Source organism: Eulemur rufifrons, chromosome 5 (assembly GCF_041146395.1).
Source record: "Eulemur rufifrons isolate Redbay chromosome 5, OSU_ERuf_1, whole genome shotgun sequence".
Classification (NCBI taxonomy): Eukaryota; Metazoa; Chordata; class Mammalia; order Primates; family Lemuridae; genus Eulemur; species Eulemur rufifrons.
Genome location: NC_090987.1, coordinates 49,271,210 through 49,292,966, shown reverse-complemented (window position 1 = coordinate 49,292,966; position 21,757 = coordinate 49,271,210). Strand labels below are relative to the sequence as shown.

The 21,757-nt window shown below is 41.4% G+C and overlaps 1 protein-coding gene across 8 annotated transcripts in view; it reads right to left on the bottom strand.

Moving 5' to 3' along the window:
• The window catches only part of PTPRM (protein tyrosine phosphatase receptor type M), a 762,555-nt gene that overhangs the window by 99,857 nt on the left and 640,941 nt on the right, over positions 1-21,757 (bottom strand). For all 8 annotated transcript variants that reach the window (XM_069468544.1, XM_069468545.1, XM_069468547.1 and 5 more), the window contains one exon: positions 2,260-2,347. In XM_069468544.1, the coding sequence (XP_069324645.1) occupies positions 2,260-2,347 (88 nt within the window). The remainder of the gene's footprint in view (positions 1-2,259; positions 2,348-21,757) is intronic.

The window sequence follows — 21,757 nt, the reverse complement described above, 5'->3', positions numbered from 1 at the left end:
TAAAACCTGCTCCTGGGTTGGAATCCTGCCTCCACATCTTACTAACTGCATAACCATTTTACCCTCTTTATGCCTCAATTTCCTCACCTGTAAAATAGATACAGTAATATTACCTATTTTGTGGTGTTGTTATACGGAGTGATTTAATATGTGAAAAGTGCTTAGAGTGGTGTCCAGCACACCATACATAAGTGCTCAGCAAATGCCAAAGTTTATTATTTTTTCACTAACTATTCAAAAGGATTTGTCAAGTGTCTACCAAGAGCAGATGTGCACTACCAACTGTCCACTAGGAAGAAGTAGACTCAGAGGTGTATTGGACAAAGGCCAGTTGGATCTCAGAGCACACCTAAGACCTGGTCCGTGTGCTCAGCATGGGGCCCACGTTGGTGTTGTTACAGTGACTGCAGGACAGAGGCTCATCAATGTCCCCTTCCACTTGGTATGTGAAGGGAAGTCCCCACTTTACCTCTGTGAATCTCCGTGAGTTTGTTGTAGAGCTGAAGGAACTCCTGGAAAGGAACCTGTAAGCCATTAGGAGAAATCTGGATTCTTCTAATAGGGCAAGGCTTTAGTGGGCTCCCAGAGAACATTAAGGAACTTGGAAGGGTCTATATGGATCAAGAAATCACGTTTTCCTTCTCTGAGCCTCCAGAGCACTGTATACACAGTTCCGACATAGCCCCGTGTCATCACGCTGGACTCCAGCCACCTGATATCTGTCCGGGCTGCTCTGTCCTGGGGGCAGTGACAACATTTCATCTCCATGACCTCTGCATCCTCAGTGTCCAGTACCAAGAAAAGGGCCCACAAGTGCTGACAGCATTCACCAAGGGGCAATCAACCCTTGACCTCAGGGCAGCATCTCCTATCTACAAAGGACCACTCAAGCACTAAGTCAATACAGCATGATTTCAAGCCAACCAACAAAACACATGATGCTAGCATTTGTACCCTGCAAAACTGATGGTTTGGCTTTCTTGGTGGCCAAAGGTAAAAGAGAGCATGCTCAGTTGGGACATTTTATATTATATGTAAGCTCCCTGTCTTTTCTTTTTATAGAACACACTGTAATCTGCATTGTCCAATGCAGTAGTAACTAGTCTAATGGACTACTTAAACTCAAAATAATTAGAACTAAGTAAAATTGAAAATTCAGTTCCCCGTCATACCAGCCACATTCCATGTGCTCAGCAGCCTCGTGTGGCTGGTGGCTGCTGTACGGGTCAGCACGAGTGCAGAACATGTCTGCAATCAAAGGGAATTCTGCGGGGCAGCCCTGCTACAGAACCTGCACTGTCACACTAAGCAATGTTAACTCAGGCAAATGAAATGTAACAGCACTTTCACAATCAATAAAGCTAACATATTGCTCCCCTGGAATATCCAAACCTTCCAAGTTTGTTCTCTCGTAAGTAATAAGACACAATGAGCTAGATGTTCTCTAGGCCCAATCCACGTTGTTTCTGTTGTTTTAAATTTACATATCTTTATAAATAGTACTAATTCTGTTAGGCTACCGCAGTGGGCCTTTCAGTACCCTGATGCAGTCATGCATGACTTCGAGCAGTTTAACTCGGGGGATGAGTGGGGTGAGCCCGGGAGAAGGGGGTGCATCAATCTCCCACGCCTTGCAGCATTGTTATGGAACATTAATGAGCCTGGGCTGGACGTAAAACCCATCCACGGCATTATGGATTGGTAACATTCAGTTTCACAGGCACTGGGAATTTCTGAGCTATAATCTTGGTTCTTTTGCTAATGAGTGTTGTGATATGGGGACCATCATTTAACTTCCGAGTTTCAGTTTCCTGTCCTTAAAATGGGGCTGTTCCTGACCTGCCTAACCCGGCGTCCAAAGGATTAATGAGTTAATGTTTGCAGAGCACTCCGAGCTCCGTGCACTAAGGCATGCCGTGCAGCATGATTTCCATTCATCCTCATGGAGCAGCTGGGAAGCATTAGGACTATTACGTTCACTCCACCTAGAATGCATTTTCCTTCCCAGCATTTTACATTACCTATGTTACTCAAACCTGAAATCTAAAAGTAAAACAGCGCCCACAGCAAGAGCACAGTGGCGAAGTGTGGGTACTCACATAATTTTTCCTTTCTTTAGCACAAGCGTAACACCAGCTCTTCCAGCAGGAGGGAGACAGTAATTGCACTGTAAATTCTCACTTCACGGGCCTGGTGGTCAATCTTATGAGATGTGGAAAGAAAGCTCTACAATGGCACAGTGACACCGTTGACACTTACATGCAATGATATTTCCGTATCTGTTCTTCATTCTGTTCTCGTCTTTCTTCGCCGAGTCCCATGGTGCAGACTGCCCTTCAAAGAAGCTCTAGAAGGAAGAGAAAGTGACACTAAGAATTACAATTTTGAGCAGTAAACAGAGGGATGGTAACAATGGAGGACGTTCTTTAAAAAAATGTAGAGCAAGGGTCAAGAAGAAAACAATGTCCTCGGGAATGAGATAAGGGATTATTGAACTACTTTCCATCTTTTTTTTTCTTTTTTTGTGTATGTTGAACCATCCTTGCATCTTGGGGATGAAGCCCACTTGGTCATGGTTTATTTTTTTTTTGATGTGCTGTTAAATGTGGTTTGCTATTATTTTATTGAGGATTTTTGCATCTATATTCATAAAGGATATTGGTCTGTAGTTTTCTTTTTTTGTTGTGACCTTTCCTAGCTTTGGTTACTTTACATCTTCAATATTTCATTTAGCTTTTTCTAAACTTTGTTTTCCTTTAGTTAATATCTTACAAACACAGGGATGGAGGAGGAAGAGTGAACCCATGCCTGATCCGTACAATCGAGTGAAAACGGTCACTTGCTCATCCCTATCCTACCTGAATATTCAATACAGAAAAATTAACATTCTCTCAGTTTCTTGTATTACCATTTTCAATATTCTTATAGGAGATAAAAAGATATCTTTTCCCCCCCTAATTGCTAACTGAAAGGAGGTTATTTTTGGTTAAAACTGTGAAAGTAGGTAAGCTAAGACTTTATGACTCCAAGGCTAAAATCCTGTAATATCCTCTGCCAGAGTTTTCTCTTCATTTTTAATGGAGCTTCGGTGTTCATTTATTTAAGGATTTGGCATTATTACGCCTGGGGTCTTTAATCTTCAGGTTATTAGATGTATGTTTTTTTTTCTGTTGAAGTTATAATGAAAATGTCCTCTATCAGTGGACAGGTAAAAAAAAAAAAATACCTGGGACTTTCATTTCCACTTCAGTCCATGTTACGTTTTACCTTTATGTAGTCACCTACGTGAGGGGGTTACAGGAAAAGGACGGTCGCAAGCAGGAGTCAATCAAACTGATTTCTTGTCTTTGCCACATTAATACTTCTCAGAGGAACCCACCGGGAAAGAGGAGGAGAAGGGAAGGAAGAAGCGATAAAGGGAGAAGAGAAGAACCAAAGCACCATTCTGGAATGTGTTAGGGCCAGAGAATGTGGCATCAGGGACGTCAGACACGCCCCAGGGTGGCTTTCCAGGTTCTCTCTGCAGGACGGCAACTCTCCTTACTCCCCAATCTCGAGCCTTCCTGGCCACTTCCACCACTTACAATATTCTGTGATTCGCCTGTGGTTCGACAGAACGTATTTATTCCTTTTTAAGGGTCCAGCTCTCTGTCATTAGGTAAATTGCTCCTCAGCACTGCTGCAGCAGGACTAACTGCTCGCCAGCGCGGGGGGCTCTGCGTTCCACTCTGCCTGCCTGCACGTCCCCGGCACCCTGACCATGCAGGGGATGGTGCTGGGCACCCTCTGTTGTTTCTGTGTCTGTCTGTCTCTGCCACCAGGCTCTGCACTCCTGAGAGAGGGGACCGCACGTTCATCACTTTTGTTTACCTCGTGCCTATGCCTCATGGTAGAAATCCAATAATTAATCATTGAATGAATAAAAAACTGCAGTGTGTGGTTACAGTATGCTTTGGTTTTGACCTCCAAATCAAGCTTTATTTCTGCAGCTTAAGTGTGTGAAGCATTCTAAGACTTGGAAAACCTGCTTGTCCACAGTTTGCAGTTTTCATTCCAGTGTAGTTTGTGAAGTCCGTGTCTTTTGTGTGTGACCTGCTGGGTACTGATTCCACCATGACCACAGAGTCCGGCTCTCAGCAGAGACTGGCTGTAAAAGAGCCCAATCCCAGGTCTGTCCTGCTCTCGGGCTTTGGATCTTGTCCTTAGTACATCCCCAAACAAAACAGCAGGAGCAGACACCATTTTACAGCATGTAAGAGTGAAAAGGCAACACAACAAACCTAACAGCTAAGAGGTTTACATTGCCCATCTTAATGTCCCTTGTTGTGATCACAGTTGACACTTTATTATAATAATTTTTACACTATATTCATCATTTGAAAAAACGGGGACAGAGCAGGATCAGACACACTATATATATTACAATATATGTAGAATATTAATAGATTCATACTATGCATTGCTAGTTCAAGAGTAAAATAATGTTTGATGTAGGACAAATAAAAATAAAACATTTTCAGGTCATTAATAAATTAAGTCAATAAAAACACTAGCAGTGAAAGTCACTCGTTAATTCCATTAAGAACAAGACCTGTATATAATCAGGGGATTTATTCAAACAGGTAACTTCTATTCTGCTACACAATATACATTTAAAAATAGCTTCAGGGACTTTAAAGTCACATACTCTTTTTCTGAATAGTGTCTTTGTTACTCTGTGAATGACAATCATTTTACAGTTGAGTAATAACTATTATTTGACTTTCAACAATTTAATTCTACTTTGAGTTCGTCATGAATTTAATTACCAATTTTACTTCCTTTTGCCTTTTCCACCCATTTAAAAAGTTCTTGTTTTTTGCAGGAAAAGGGAAGAAGGTAATTGACTTTGAGAGCGACCCTGCGGTCTTCCAGTAAACCCACAGCTTCAAGTCACAGAGAAAACGCTCCCCGATCACCCGCGCCAGAGCCCTTCCCACTCCGGACAGAGGCCCTGCTGTGGGGACCGTGCTCACGTCACAGCTGTGTTTCTCTAGCGTTTGTGGTAATCACAGCACTTCCAGTAGCCCTTCTATGTAAAAACAGTTATTTTAATTTTATTGTTTTCATTTAATTGGTGACCAGGAAACAGACATAATCAACAAGTGAAATAATAGCCCCTCTCATTCCATCTGAGCACAAGAGGTCCCAGGGTGATTTCAGAAGGGTGGTGCCCACGTGTTATCCATTTCTGAGCACTAATTATGATGCTGCACATAATGAGCTATGGTGGGCCTCAACAAGTGTCTGCAGATGACCGAACTGTCATCTCACTAGTCCTCACTGGTGTAGAGCCGGGCACGGAGGGAGGGATGACCTTCCCACTTTCCAGCTGAGGGACACGAGATGGAGACGGACACTTCGACAGCTCCTAACACAACCTGCGTTGGACCGCGATGCTTTCCAACTCATAATCTACTGCCTCTTTCTCTACCACCCTGATCCTGACAATGACTTTGAGAAGAAAACAGTATTAAATCTACTTGAATACACATGGCCAACAATTGATTTCCATACCTAGATCTTATCTTCTTGTCTCTAAATGAAGGTTTACAGCAGAATATAAAAGATGTTAAGTAAACTTTATTGATTACTTGTATAAAATAGGAATTTTTCTTCTGATAATGTGTTCATTGCATGGACAAAGCAATCATAGGAGCAGCTGGAGTTTTTGCAATGAGCCTCCCGGTTTTGTGTCCAGGAATTACGTGAATAGTGAATGGCAAATGTATTTTTTTTTTTTTTAGAGAAAAGCAAAACAAAACAAGAGGTGCTCTGAGAAAAACATCAGATAGCTAGTGCCTCCATAGATGAGTGCCACAGTCTCCTGACTCCCCACGGATACGGTGACCGTGTCTTTCATTTTCTGGAAGTTTTGCTTCCAATTATATAGCCAATCTGCTCATGAACACATTTGCATTATTTAGACCAGGTGTTCTTATCCTTGGCTTGGAAAATAAGTAATATACTTATGGGTTCCCAGAGAAAGAAGGGAAGGGCTTTCTAGGTTGTTTGCCTTGGCTTTTGTTTCCTTTTGTTATTAAGATTTAAAAAAAAAAAAAGTTTTTTTTTTTTCTAAGATGGATCCAGTTTAAAATGTTATGGCTTTTTGATAGCATACACTTTCAAAATATTTCAGAAAATATTTACCTTAGAATTTAGATTCCCTCTTATGCTTAAAATAGGAAAAACATCAACTGTTTAAATTTCTAGTTAGCAAATACACAGTGTGTCTATAGCTCTAGAGTCGTTGGGTACTCAGAGAAGCCATGACATGATGCATGGGTCTTTCATTTTGTGTGTGCCTGGCTGTTCTTCTGGTTGGAATTCTCAGAGCAAGCATAGCTACCGGGCAGAAACACAGGTCCTTAGGGCCGGAGAATACTATTTCATAGCTGGCATGGACGTGCAACTCCAGAGGTGGCAGACATACTTCATTCTTCCTTCCCTGGAGAGACTGAGGCTTCCCTGATGACCCTGTAAATCCACCCCTCCCCTTTTATTTTTCAGACCAAGATATGGGCAGATACGCACCAATAAACCCACCAGCAAAATATGCCTGTGGAAAGTCCGGTTTCTTGGGTTATCTATAATTTTGCTGTGCGATTACTGTATTATGTCCCTTTTCACATACTTTTTGGCTTTTAAATATCTTTTAATAAACTAAGCAAAGTCAATGCACATTTTATGAGATTTTCTCCAGTGCATTTTTCTTTGGGCAAGAACAAAAGGTTCTTCAGCTATCATTTTTTATCTGTAAGAGGTCAAAAGTTATACACGTTCCTTTAAAATTACATAAATTGAATTATTAAATGCTTTGAGAAGAATTCTACTCTGAACCAAGGATGGGAAATAAGTAATCACCACATAATTTATGTCGTGTCTAGAGAAGAATGGTTATTATCAAATTTGTTGAAAGTAAGGCCAACCAGGTTTTGAATTCTCCTGGTGCAGAGACAGAAAGAATTTTGTACCTTGAAGGAGTCGGGATTTTCTGAGCACATGCCAACGACTGGTTTCTGGGCTCTCAGGGGAAACTGTGCTCATTTGCTCCTTGTATCTATCCGTGCCTGAGACAAACCCTTAAGGCCAAGTTTAAGCGCAACCTCCAATTCCTCCTCTACCTCTCACCTCAAGAGTTTTTCCTTGACACAGTTACAAGCAGGCTCACTAAAATCAAATTCAACCAAAGCTCAGGCATCATTGTGAAAAAGAGGCCCAGTGAGGGGGAACAGAAGGATGACTGAGGGAGCCAGGACTAAAATCATCATTTAGCACCTGAGGACTTCCCACCCTGGGAGCAGCAACTTAAGGACAAGCTTGGGAGGCAGATGATGGCTCGTGCTCCCAGTACACTTTTTATAGGAGGAATTGTGAATACAGTATGCACATTTAGGCAATATTTAGTGTTTAGGGCAGATTTTTAATATGTGGGTACAATTTAACACACCAACTACGGACTTTCTATTATGAAAAAAACACTTTATGTATTTTTGGGATTTAAGTTAATGGTCTCACTGCACCTTCTGTTAGAATTTTCATAAATATACTTATGCTTTTATTCTACTTAAAATGTAATTAAAGTGTTTCCTCTGACTGCCTTAGCTCATATATACTGAGAGAAGGCAGCAGACCTGGGAACCGCTCTGAAAGAGTAATAAGTCTCTGAAACAATAAAAATGCAACCAGGCAAGCTCCAGTGAATACCAATGACTTCCCCACTTCAAGATGCTACACTCTCCATGGGCACAGAGCAGAAGGAAATTGAACATCCTGCACACTGTCATTTTTTCCTGAATAGGAAACACGTTTTTGTGATTCAATAACCTCCTCCCCCACCCCTCATACCACCATCATTTTCCACAGGATATAATTATAGATCTCAGTTGCCCACCTCAAGAGAACGTTACTCCAAAATGATGCAGTCTGTTAAAAATGCCAAAGCTCCCAGATATTAAAAAAGGAGGAGGAAAAAAAACCCTATTCAACAGAAAAGCTGCCGGAATGACAGGGACGCGGGTCAAGGCTGTACATAATGTACAGTACGTTTTCAGGCACTGCAGGGTCAAGTGTTTTAGAAGCTTCTGAAGTTGAATTTTTCCTCCCTTTCTCATATGAATAAAATTGTGCACGTAAAGTGACTACAATCATCTCCCTGAAAGAAGGAAGATGAACTCACTGGGGCATGCAGAGTCTCTGAACTTTCTTTGTTTTCTGCTCAGACTTCTCTTCTTGTTCTTTGAAGCACTGCATTTTATTAGGTCCATATAAACTATTTATTGCTACAGCACTAAAGCAACTGGAGACACTTCACATTACCGCATGGGCCACAGAGCAGTAGAATGCCCCAGAAGTTCAGGCACAGTGGCTGCAGTGGTCACTGGTCACTGTCATTCTCCAGTGTCCTGGACAGAGGCAGCCAAAGGGAGCACGCGATGCTTCAAGGGCAAGAGACTTGGGGATCGGGTGCAAATAAGAATCCAGACGCACGAACTGTGTTATTTCTGAACAAACTGAAATCTAAATGTGAACACTTATTGATCCTTTTCAAGAGTTTTTCATCTCTGAACTCTTCAAATGGCCACTTTTTACTGCAACTAATCCAATTTGAAATTTTTTTTTATTTTTATTTATTTATTTTATTTTTTTGTTTTTCAGCTCATTATGGGGGTACAAAAGTTCAGGCTATATATATTGCCCATGCCTCCCCATCCCCCCGAGTCTGAGCTTCAATTGTGTCCATTTCCTAGACATTGCACATCGGACTCATCATGTAGGTATACACCCATCCCCTCCCCCCACCCCATCCCCCCCAGTCAGAACTTCAAACGTGTCCATTCCCCAGGCAGTGCGCATCGCACTCAACAAGTAGGTATACACCCATCCCTTCCACCCAGCCCCGACCTCTGTCCGATACCCAATTGGTGTTATTCCCAAATGTGCACTCAGGGAAACCAGTTTGCCGGTGAGTACATGTGGTGCTTGTTTTTCCATTCTTGGGATACTTCACTTAATAGAATGGGTTCCAACTCTCTCCAGGAGAACCAAAGAGATGCCATATCGCCATTATTTCTAATAGCTGAGTAATATTCCATGGTATACATATACCACATTTTGCTAATCCATTCATGAATTGATGGGCATTTGGGTTGTTTCCACATCTTTGCGATTGTGAATTGTGCTGCTATAAACATTCGGGTGCAGGTGTCTTTTTTATAGAATGACTTTTGTTCTTCTGGGTAGATGCCCAATAATGGGATTGCTGGATCGAATGGTAGGTCTACTTGAATCTGTTTAAGGTATCTCCACATTGCTTTCCACAGGGGTTGCACTAGTTTACAGTCCCACCAGCAGTGTATGAGTGTACCTGTCTCTCCACATGTATAGTTTTGGGACTTTTTGATAAAGGCCATTCTCACTGGAGTTAAGTGGTATCTCATTGTGGTTTTGATTTGCATTTCCCTGATGATTAGAGATGTTGAACACTTTTTCATGTTTGTTAGCCAATTTTATATCTTCTTTTGAAAAATTTCTATTCATGTCCTTTTCCCACTTTTTGATACAGTTGTTCGATTTTTTCTTACTGATTTTCCTGAGTTCTAAATAGATTCTAGTTATCAGTCCTTTATCTGATGTGTAGTATGCGAAAATTTTTTCCCATTCTGTAGGTTGTCTGTTTACTCTTGTGACAGTTTCTTTCGCTGTGTAGAAGCTTTTTAATTTAATCATGTCCCATTTACTTATTTTTGTTGTTGCTGTGATTGCCTTGGGGGTCTTCTTCATAAATTCTTTGCCTAGGCCAATGTCTGTAAGAGTCTTTCCTACATTGTCTTCTAGAATTCTAATAGTTTCCGACCTGAGGTTTAAGTCTGTTAACCACCGTGATTTGATTTTTGTGAGAGGTGAGAGCTGTGTGTCCTGTTTTAGTCTTCTACATGTGGATATCCAGTTTTCCCAGCACCATTTATTAAATAAGGAATCTTTTCCCCAGAGTATGTTTTTGTCTGCTTTGTCAAAGATTAGATGGCTATATGAGGATGGTTTTATATTTGGATTTTCTGTTCTGTTCCACTGGTCTCTGTCCCTGCACTTGTGCCAATACCAGGCAGTTTTAAGAACCACAGCCTAGTAGTATAGTTTGAAGTCTGGCAAATTAATACCTCCCATTTTGTTTTTGTTGTTTAAGATTGCTTTTGCTAAACGGGGTCTTCTCTGGTTCCATACAAAGCATAAAATTATTTTTTCTATATCTGTGAAAAATGATGTTGGTAATTTAATAGGGATTGCATTGAATCTGTAGATAACTTTGGGCAGTATAGACATTTTAACAATGTTGATTCTACCGATCCATGAGCATGGTATGGTTTTCCACTTATTTACATGTTCTGCGATTTCCTTCCTCAGTGTTTTTTTGCAGGATTCAAGAGGGTGATGATTTTGGCAATAAATGTCATATAATTGCCTTTACCTATAACAACATCTCTTTCTCTTTTCATAATGGAATTGATGTTTGCATCCTAATATATGTATATATTTGTATGTGCACCTATATGTGTATCTCTATACATCCTATGCATATGTATATATGTGATGTTTTAGTGCCCAGAACAGTCCCCCTGATGTTCAGGGGGTTCCCGAGTGAGTTCATCTTGCTAGTTCAGGGAGACAATTTTAGTCATTTTATGTGCACAATTTTATTCATATGAGAAAGGGAAGAAAAATTCAACTTCAGAAGCTTCTAAAAAACTTGACCCTGCAGCGCCTGAAAACGCACTGTATCTTATGTACAGCCTTGACCTGTGTCCCTGTCATGCTGGCATTCTGAGCTTTGAGACATGTTTTTTATTCTAGTGAACATCACTCTGAACGAGGGATTTTATAAGTGATTTTTCACAGTAACGTCATATATTTCCTATTAAGAGATGTTTTTGAAGCTCTCTCAGATGAACATTTTGATTCCTGTTGCATAGATGAGGAAATTCAGGATCAAAGACACTGAGTGGCTCCTGAAATCACACAGCTGCTAAGCAGAAGAGCTGGGACCTGAGCCAGGGCCATTCCACTCTGAACTCAGTGCTCCTCCCACCTGGCCACAAAGCTGGCCGAGAACCGTGGCTCTGTGCCCGCTGCAGAGCAGTGTGCACGAGGCATTCTGGTCGCCCTGGACGTGGGTCCTAAGCCACCGAGCATCTCTGCTTGCCACTTTTTATGGGACGAGCCAGTTCAGGGACACAGTCCTATCAACCATCTGCACAGTGATTCTTCCGGGTGATGCGAGAGGATATGCATCCTGGAGGGACCCTCAGTCTATTCGCTTTTCTTTCTCTTTAACTTTGCCCAATTTCCAAAGCCCTGTTTCTTCCCACCTTCAGAATCACTGTGGGGTCAGCCCCGCTGATGATGTGGCACATCCCTCAGGGGTTGTGAAGCAGGAACAAGTTGAGAACCACTGAGCAAGTGGCAAGAGAGAAACATACCCTTGAAGTGAGTGACGCAGGAAAAAGTCATGAAAATGGTAACTGTGGAGCTTTCACAGCTGCCCAATGTTCCATGGACAAGGCCAATATTCCCTGGGATTATAGAGACTGACACAGAGTTAGGCGGCTTTAAAAAGGGGATGATTTCAATGTAATTGGGGTGAGTGTCAGTGAGGCAGTAATTGTAAGAAGCAGAGGGCAGCTGTTAGGGGATATTCACCCCTTTCTTGGCCTTTGTACCCCAGAAAACAGCTTAATAACGGAGACCACCACCTCAGCAGTGCCCGGGGCTCCCTTTTGTCCGGGGTGTCTTCTCAGGGCTAGCGCCTCTGTCTTCCCACAGGTGTGATGAAGTTCTCAGCTTAGAGTTTTGGGGAGTCCCTGGTGCCCTGGCACTTGCTTATGAAGGAGGCTCCCAAGGACTTGTGACAAGGAGGATATTCGTGTGTTTAAAGGTCAAAGGCTGTCATTTGTAGATTCTTTCTTCCTGGTAGGGTCTCTGCTGCTGATTATGGAATGAGAACAGGTGTAGTGGAAAAGTTGGCCCACAAGGGTTTGTAAGTGTTTATATTCATTACATAAAACTCAGCCAAAGCTCACTTTTTTAAGTTGGGCTTGAGTTGGGCATTGCCTATCTCTTGATTATGGTGTACATCAAGGAGATAATCCATCTTTGAAGATTCTGGAACTTGCATCTGTCCCTGTCCTCACTGCATTACCCTGGCAACCCCGAGGAGGTCATGGGAACTAGATGGAGATGTCAATGAGCACCCTTTCATAGGTCGCCCCAAAAGGACTGCTCGGTTTCAAAGCCTCAGTTGAGAGGCTCTGATTCAATTGCTTTGCAGTTTCCATAAGTCATGCCAGGCTTAAGTCCTGCCTCCAGGATTGCCACCCACATTTCACAGAGATAGCAATTTCATTGCCCCCATCCCAGATATCGCCAGAGTTTGGGATGCTAACGCTAGTTGAGAGCTGTAATTTCCTCCCTCTGCACCTGACGCAAAACAGTGACTTGTCAGTGAGCTGGCGCAAAAGGCGCCCAGATCTTCACAGACAGCAAGAGGCACCTCCTTGGAAAAAGGCATTCCACAAACATCCAGAGAGAAAATGGATATTTTTGTGAAAATCTTTCCTTCAGAGAGCAGCCAGGAAAGCTGAGTCCCTACTTATCTCTGGCCGGCACTGTTGCAGTAGCTTCCTAACTGGTTTCTTTGCTGTTCTCCAGTTTATACACCTGTACCGGAGTGAGCTGTTATAAACACACCACGGCACCTGTCACTTTCCTATTTGAAAACTGAGTGGGTCTCCCTGTTGACAACACGAGCCACACACTCAGTATGCAGTAAGTGCTCAACCCCGGCTGCACATTACTATTCCTGTTCTAAGATTAAAGCTTGAGACCTTGATGACAATACATCCTTACTGACTTTGCTGCCAGTTTTTGTCCCCCTGACAATTTTTTCCAATGTTTTCCTCCAGTAGCTCTATGATGTTCCTTCATGGGTTCTGTACTGTATTTATAAGTGGGGTAGTTGTCTTATTCTTGCCCCTCTGTTTTTTTAAAGCAGACATCATTTTCATGTTACTTCTTGGAGAGCTGTGAGTTTTTAAATATCCTCACCTCAGAAATCAGAGCACATAAGCTCCGTCAAATATGATTGAAAATCTAAGGATACTTTTTTAGAGATGACAGGCTTAGAAATGAATAAGTGTAGCAGAAAAAGGAATTTTAATGTGAAATTTGTGACTCTCGTTTTGACATCTATTAATTTATAAAACCCATCAGCACAATTCTCAGGCTCTTCCTGAAATACCTAAGCCACAATGATTAAAGATCAAAATTTAGAACAGAGAATTATTTTAGAAATTTAGAAAACAGGTTAGAAATACCTCTTCAAACAGTTTAGTGAAAAATAATTACATCTCAATTTACTCTGTCAGAAAGTTCAACGTCTACTTTTAAAAGCAAACATTTTTTTATGGAAAATTATAACCCAGAGTTATTTCTTGAGCCATAGAGGCTCTCCTTTTATTGACTGATTTGTAGCCAAATGTCATATCTTATTGAAGATTATGGAGACCATCACTTTCGAGTTACACAGACTCCTTCCTGGCAGGAAAGTCTTGGCATTCAGCCTTAGCCTATGGGCATGAGGAGGAGATTCCAAACTAAGGCAAAACAATGAGGCTGCACCGGGAACAGGGCAGAAATCCCGGCACAGCGGAAGTTTCCACGTGTTGCTGGTCACATCTGTAGAGTCGGAGGTAGTTACAGCCTCCCTTGGGAATCCTGAAGTAGCCAATTCCTCTCTCAAGACAGAGAGAACATCTTACCGCAGACCTGGGGTGGAACGCCTTAGTCACCTGCATGCACTCCCTGGAAACTATCATTCGTGAATGTGCTTTGGTGTCGGAGAAAGAGGAAACCAGACTCCGCGGAGGCCAGGCGCAGCGACAGCGAGGAGGGATCCGCAGCCGTTCACGGGGGCTTTGCACGTTCTCGCCACATGTGCACCCGCTCTCCCTTTCCCTTGGCCCCTCACCACTGCTAAGTCATTTAACGCTTTAACTCTTGTAGATTTCAATACATTTATTTCCAGCACCTGCAAATGGCACTTTACATCATTACAAGGAATGGAAAGCTGGTAACTCCCACTTCGGGTAAAGATAACAGAAAAAGTAGATACAATGAAAATGAAACCACAGTATTAAATTCCAGCCTGACAGTACTGCTTGGCCTGTTGAGCCTAAGCCCTCTTCTTTGGGTTAGAGAGACGCAAAGGACGCTTGCCCCAAACCAAGGTTCGCTGATGAATCAAAAGGACTGAAAGATGACTAACTTTCAAGGCCATCACTGTCTCACCCTGGAATTCAGCACTGCTGGTTCCTTGTGAGCGGACCTCCTAAAATCACACTGGATGTCATCAGTTGTTAGCATCTCACATGTGGGGAAAACCGAATTCACTATCCATCTCGCTCGGCTCACAACACAAGGTGTTGAAGACCAAAAAGAATAGGATCTAGGATCAGAAGTTTAGGGTTTAAATCCCAGCTCTGACTGATTCCTAACTCTGTGACCACGGGTTAAGGTACTGAATTTGTTTTTTGATTTTTACAATAGGATTGCTACAATTAAATTATTTAACAAGATTGCTTTTTGTATTAAAACCAATGAATGTCAGTGAAAAAAAATCACGAACTTGTACATATAAAGTGCCACTGAATTTATATGTTATTATTATAATGTGTATAACTTGTATAACATCTGTGGAATTGCACAGGGCATCATAGCCACAAATATCTACGTCCTCCCTAGACTACCAGCTCCACGAGGGGAGGACCCGAGTCTCTCCGCAAATCCTTGGCACCTAGCGTCTACCTGGAACATATGAGGAGCTCTCTAAGTATTCATGAATAAATAAATGACAATCATAAATCAGAAGATTCATACGTCATAAATGTATTTCAATTTAATATTTTTGAGGCCTGGTTCTTTAAAAAAATTTTTAAAAATTATATACTCATATGTAGTTTTAAATAAATTACTATCATGTTTGAGAAAGTAATACTGAAAAGGCACATTTTACATGGAGGACATTGTACTCAGAATTTAAAAATCCCTCTAATAGTCTATAGTATAGTTTTTTTTTTCCCTTCAGAATCAAAATCTGCTGAAAGGATAACAATTAGTTTAAGTGAACCAAGGTCAGATGCTAAAAGAAAGTAGCCAAAACTTGTATTTAGAATCTGCTGATGCTTTAAAAAATGAAGAGTTGGCCCCAATTCAAGGAACCAGATATTAGATTAAAACCTTGGGGCACATGGTTCAATTTTTTATTTAGAACTACAAGGTTTCGGATTAAACTAAAAATAAGATGCTTCATGCTATTAGATGTACTGCCTTAAAACATTTTAGAGAAGGCAACAGAGATGAAAGTAAATGAAAGTAAACTTGAGGGTCAATTTTGAAATGTAAACAACAAAGATCTAATGCCCTTGGAGGACCTACGTTACCACCTGCATCCTAAAACAGAATGAACTTTCACATACTATCTAGAGACTGTTGCTTCAGGAAAGAAAATTCCTGAAAGGGAATTTGAATTTTTGCCAAGAAGTATAATGAGGAAAAACTTTGGCTCAAAAGATTTTGATTATGTAAGAATTCTTTTAGTGAAATCATAATAAACTGTCAATTCAGTAGTATTAATAGGGACAGATAACATTAATAATAACGTAAGATAATAGTACAACACATTCACTATGTTCCAAATTCTGTGCTAAGCGTTTTACCCCAAATATCTCATGGATGTCAGCTTGTTAACAGCTTGTTAACTTCACTCATTTTCTCATTACAGCTATAATTTACGTTCGTGAAAAAAGACCCCAGCATCTTTTTAAATCAAGGTTAACCTTATCATTATCATCACCAGTAAGTTAAGGAATTGTAATGTTGGTAACCAGTAACTTTGAAATAAATTTTAAATTATACCAAAGAAAATTAGACAACCACATGTAGAAGAAACATAAACCCTATCTCTTACCACTCACAAAAATTAATTCAAGGTGGATAAAAGACTTAGATCTAAGGCATGAAACCATAAGAATTCTAGAGAAAAATTGCAGGAAAAACTCATCTATATATAAGCCTTGGCCAAGAATTTATGTAAAAAAAAAAAAACGAACAAACCCAATGGCAATCATGGGAACAACAAAAATTTAAAAATGGGGTTAAATTAAACTAAAAAGCTTCTGCACAGCTGAAGAAACAATCAACAGAGCAAACAGACAACCTACAGAATGGGAGAAAATATTTGCAAGCTACACATCTGATAAAGGATTAATAACCAGAATTTACAGAGAACTGAAACAAATCAGCAAGAAAAAAAGAAACAACCCTATTAAAAAGTGGGCAAAAGACATGAACATAAGCTTCTCAAAAGAAGAAAGACAAATGGCCAATAAACGTATGAAAAAATGGTCAACATCACTAATCATCAGGGAAATGCAAACTAAAATCACAATTAGGTATCCCTTTACACCAGTTAGAATGACATTTATTAAAAAGTCCACAAACAATAGATGCTGGTGTGGATGCAGAGAGAAAAGAATGCTTATATACTGTTGGTGGGACTGCAAATTAGTACAATCTCTATGGAAAACAGTATGGAGATTCCTCAAAGAACTAAAAGTAGACCTACCATTTGATCCAGCAATCCCACTACTGTGTATTTACCCAAAGAAAAATAAGTCATTATATCAAAAAGACACCTGCACTGAAATGTTTATTGCAACACAATTCACAATTGTAAAGATGTGGAATCAACCCAAGTGCCCATCAGTACGTGAATGGATTAATAAAATGTGGTATATGTACACCATGGAGTACTACTCAGCCATAAAAAGATGAACAATCTGGATGGAACTGGAGACCATTCTTCTAAGTATTGCAAAAATGGAAAAACAAATACCACATGTACTCACCATTAAATTGGAACTAACCAATGGGCATACCATGTGCACAGAGGGAAGTAAATCTCAGTGGAAAGCAATCAGGTGGGAGGGGTGGGGGGAGGAGAATAAACCAACCTAATGGGTACTATGGACATTATTTGGGTGATGGGTACACCTATAGCTAGGACTTAAGCATTACAGAAATGATCCATGTAACCAAAAACATTTGTACCCCCTTAATATTTTGAAATTAAATAAAGAGCTTTTTAAAAACTTATTTTGAAGTAATTATAGAGTCACAGGAAGCTGCAAAGACAGTGCGTAAGAAGTTCCATGTGTTCTTCAGTTTTCCCCAATGATTGCACCTTGCATAACTGTAAACTAGGAAACTGAAATTGGTACAGCGTGTGGGTAGAGTTCCAGACCATTTTATCTCAAGTGCAGATTTTTACAGCTACCACCCCAATCAAACGCAGAAGTATCCCATTACCACCAAGAACTCCAGCATCCACTAGTCTGTTGTTCATCTCTGTAATTTCTATACTACTTCAAGAAGTTTCTATAAATCAAATCATGAAGTATTGGCTTTTTTCATGAGCACAATGCCCTTGAGATCCATCCAAATTTTTTCATGTAGCAATAGTTTGCTCCTTTTAATGGCTGAGTAACATTCCTCAGTCTGGATGTACTACACTTTGTTTATTCCCTGACGGAAGAACAATTTGACTGTCTCCAGTTTTTGGCTATTAGAAATAAAGCTGTTAGGGATATTTACTTATAGAGTTTTGTGGGGATGTAAGTTTTCACTTCTCTGGGATAAATACGCAGGACTGCTACTGCTGGGTCATATGGCAAATCTATGTTGAGTGTTTTGAGAACTGCCAGACTCTTTTCCATGGTGACTGTATCAATTCAGAATCCCACCAGCAGTTTATGAGAGATCCAGTTTCTCTGCATCCTCACCAGCATTTGGTATTGTTCCTACTTTTGTTTTAGTTGTTCTAATGTGTGTATAATGATACCTCATTGTGGTTATAATTTGCATTATCCTAATGGCTACTGATGTGTTTATTCTCCATTCAAATATCCTCTTTGGTGAAGTGTCTTTCATGTCTTTGCCCATTTTCTAATTGGATCATTTTTGCTAAGTTTTTAGAGTTCTTTGTATTTTTTAGATATCAGTCCTTTGTCAGATATGTGGTTGCAAAATATTTTCCCCATTCTTTAGCTTGTCTTTTCATCTTCTTCAGAGTTTCTTTCAGAACAAAAGTTTTAAATTTTGATGAAGTCCAATTTCTTGATCTTTTTTTCTTTTATGGGTTGTGCTTTTAGTGTGATGGCTAAGAACTCTTCACCAAGCCTGAGATCCTGAAAAAATAACTTTTAATTGATTTAAAGCCTGCAAAAGTCTGTAATGTCACATAATTAAATTACTAAATTGAATAGTAACTGATACTGAATAATCAACACTGACTCAGTGATCGTGGTGTCAGTATCAGTACTCAGCTAGTCAGGAGATGCCTTCTTAAATGCACCCGTGGACCCCCAGCAGGCAGGCTCCTCCAGGTGACCCATGGTGTCCTCTTCCCCACTTCACTTCTACCTCTGACTGAACGAACTGGGAGCGGGCACCATTTCCCAGGGTCACTGAAAGCTTCCTGCATCCCCTGGAGAAAGGTCAGTGTTGCTGAAAGGGCTGAGGCAAAGAGGCTGCTGACTCCCAGCTTACGGAGCAGTCAAGCTCCCCAACAGCCCACAGGGGTCCCAGCCACTTGGAAGGTGCTCAAGAGCTGTAAGTAGCCATCCTCTTGGATGGCATGGGTGTCTGTTGCTATAGGACAGCCTGCTGAACGGATTTGGTAGTCGGTAAAGTAATCCCTGCAACAAGCATCCCACTGCAGGGGAGGAGGAGAGAGCAGGAATAGAATAGTTCTAGGGGAAGACAGCAGAGCAGAGGAGACCTTTGTGGATCTGCCAGGATGTGCAGGAGCCCAAGGGGGTACCCATGAATAAATAGGAAAGGCTGAGAATGAGCAAGAGAAGCTAAGAAGTCAAAAGGAGAGCATGAAAGCATGGATGTTCCTGTATGTCCCAGATAAAGGGCTTGATGACAGCTGTCTTCTACGCCTGCCATGTTCCAGCTGCTGTGGGATATTATGCTCCTCAAGCAGGGGGACCCTTCCTTCGCCTGCCTTGCCAAGTTGATCTATTATAACTCACTGAAATCTACCTCTTCCATGTATTTTCTTCTCTAGTTTCCATTGCTCTTTTTTTCCCTCCAAAATTCAATTGTAGCTGTTAGTAAATGCCACTTAAGTTTTCTTCACATATCTGACATGCAAGATTTTATTTTTATTGGCACAATTAGATTATGAGTTGCCTGATGAGAGGACCCATGTCCTTATTTTTAACTTCTGCAGCACAGGGCTGGGCACAAAGCAGGCAGCTGTAGGGTGCTTGCTGCAGGGACTACTTTGATGACTCCCAGAGCTATTGCACATGGCCCCTCCAGAGCACGAACAGTAATGGCAGTGACTGCATTGACAGAAATGTTCTCCGTCTGCACTGTCCAATACAATGGCCACTAGGCCACTTGTGACTGCTGAGCATTTGTAATGAGGCTAGGATGACTAAAGAATTGGATTTTAACTTTCATTTAAATTAATTGAATTTAAATAGACACATGTGGCTAGCAGCTACCATTTTGGACAGCTCAAGCTGTGATTATAGGGGCCTACAAACGGGGGTGACACACTGCCCAGCTCAACCTCTCAGGGAAGGCCCCTGGGTCGAGTCTCAAATTATGAGATCTCTTAGCCTTTCTGAATAAGAAATATGCTCTCCTTAGTATTATGGGCTGAATTGTGTCCCCCCAAAAATTCATGTGTCTTAAATCTTCACCTCTAGTTCCTTAGAATGTGATTGTATTCGGAGATCAGGCCTTTAAAGTAGTAATTAAGTTAAATTGAAGTCATTAGGGTGAGTCCTCATCCAATATGACCAGTGTCCCTTTAAGAGGAGGAGATTAGGGCACACAGAAACACCAGGGACATGGCATGCACAGAGATGACCATCTGAAAGCTGAAGTGAGAGGAGAGGAAACCAACCCTGCTGGCACCTTGATCTTGGACTTCTAGCCTCCAGACTGTGAGGACAAACATTTCTGTTGTTTAACACAATAACTGCCATGTGAGTTGTATTTAACTCATGCTAGTTTGAGCCTGGGGCCTCGTGAAGCATATGTAACTGCAGTTGGTTCATGAAAATCTTACTTGTTGATGTTCTTATTGTTATAATATTAAAAATTTAATTGCATGTAACTCATGCACAGAAAATAAAAAATGACAAATTTGTCATTAAATTAGAAAGGATGACTTTGTTTTTGAAGTTTTTATTCTATTTTCATAATAAAACACCATGGCCCCAAGGAAAACGACTTTTTCTCTAGTGTGGTAGTCAATGTGTTAAGCCGCCCACCCAGCCTGTGGCACTTGGCCATGGCAGCCCCAGCAAACAGACACACGAGCACTCCAAGGGTGAACTGTTTGCAGGTACGGTGCACACACATTAAGTCAAAGCGACTCTGATGTAGAACCTGAATGCTGTCGTACTGATCTAAAATGGGGATATTTCCTTTCCAAGTGCCCAATATGCCCGCTGTGCCCTAGGCGGTGGCACTACCTACAACGCCAGGTCATTGAGCTAAGGCTGTTTGGTGAACACAGGGTAGGAGCAAGCACAGAATGCTTTAGGGGATGTCACCTCAGTGCCAGGAAGCTGGGAACAACTGGCTCAGGGAAGTACAGTTCTTCTCTGCAGGCCAGAGTCATGGCTGGGTGCACACAAACAATTTCTGCTTCTCTGAACATCATTTCCATAGTGAACACTCATATTCTTTATGTTCTTTAGAGGTGTCATTATTGCTGAGCAGGGAGACATACTACAGGCCTGTGATGTGCTGATTAAAACAGACCCACTCTCAGAGGCAGACCCACCCCACCGACAGACCCTTCAGGACACACCGTCAAATGAAAGGAACTTCAGTGCATGGGCCTACCATGGCTATTAACCCACTCCTTACGCAGGGTTAGAACACTAATGACATGGTGTGGGCTCCTCCGGCAGCTAGAATTAATTAAGAGCTATATGGGGATGCTGAAGAGCCAGCAGCAATCTGCAGAGTCCTGGCAGTTAATTAAGGGTCAGTAAAGGGCCTTCCTTCTCTCTCCAGCCCTGCCTGCTCTGTCGGGCCTCAGTGCTATGAAGTCTTGCATAGATGCTGACTTCATGCCTTTTCCATTTCACGTTCCTAGCCACGGAAGATGACCTTAAGGGAGGGCATTATTGCATCCTCATCCTTTCAAGATGCTCACATTTAGTTCATCCTTGACAGATGAGAACATCTTCCAGGATATATAAGCTTTGAAAAAGGGGATTTCACAACCCTCCTAAAGAACTTGTCAATTCAGACATGCTTTCAAAGAGATGGTCACAAAACCTCTTTGAAAAACAAGTCAACAGTGCATATTATGTACATAAATACACCTCTGGCTGGAAAAACAGTTCAAGACAAAGGGTGAACATTTCAACAGATGGGAGAGTTTGGGGTGGACTGGGATACGCAGATTTGTACACCAGCATTCCTGGCGATCCTCTTCCTGGCCCCTGCACCCGCACACGTGAGAATTAGATTCTGAGTTCACAAGGATGCTACGTGCCATGGCCCCTTTCTTCTTTCCAGCAGCTACATGCAATTTTGCATGTCCCCAAGAACTTCAAACGAACTT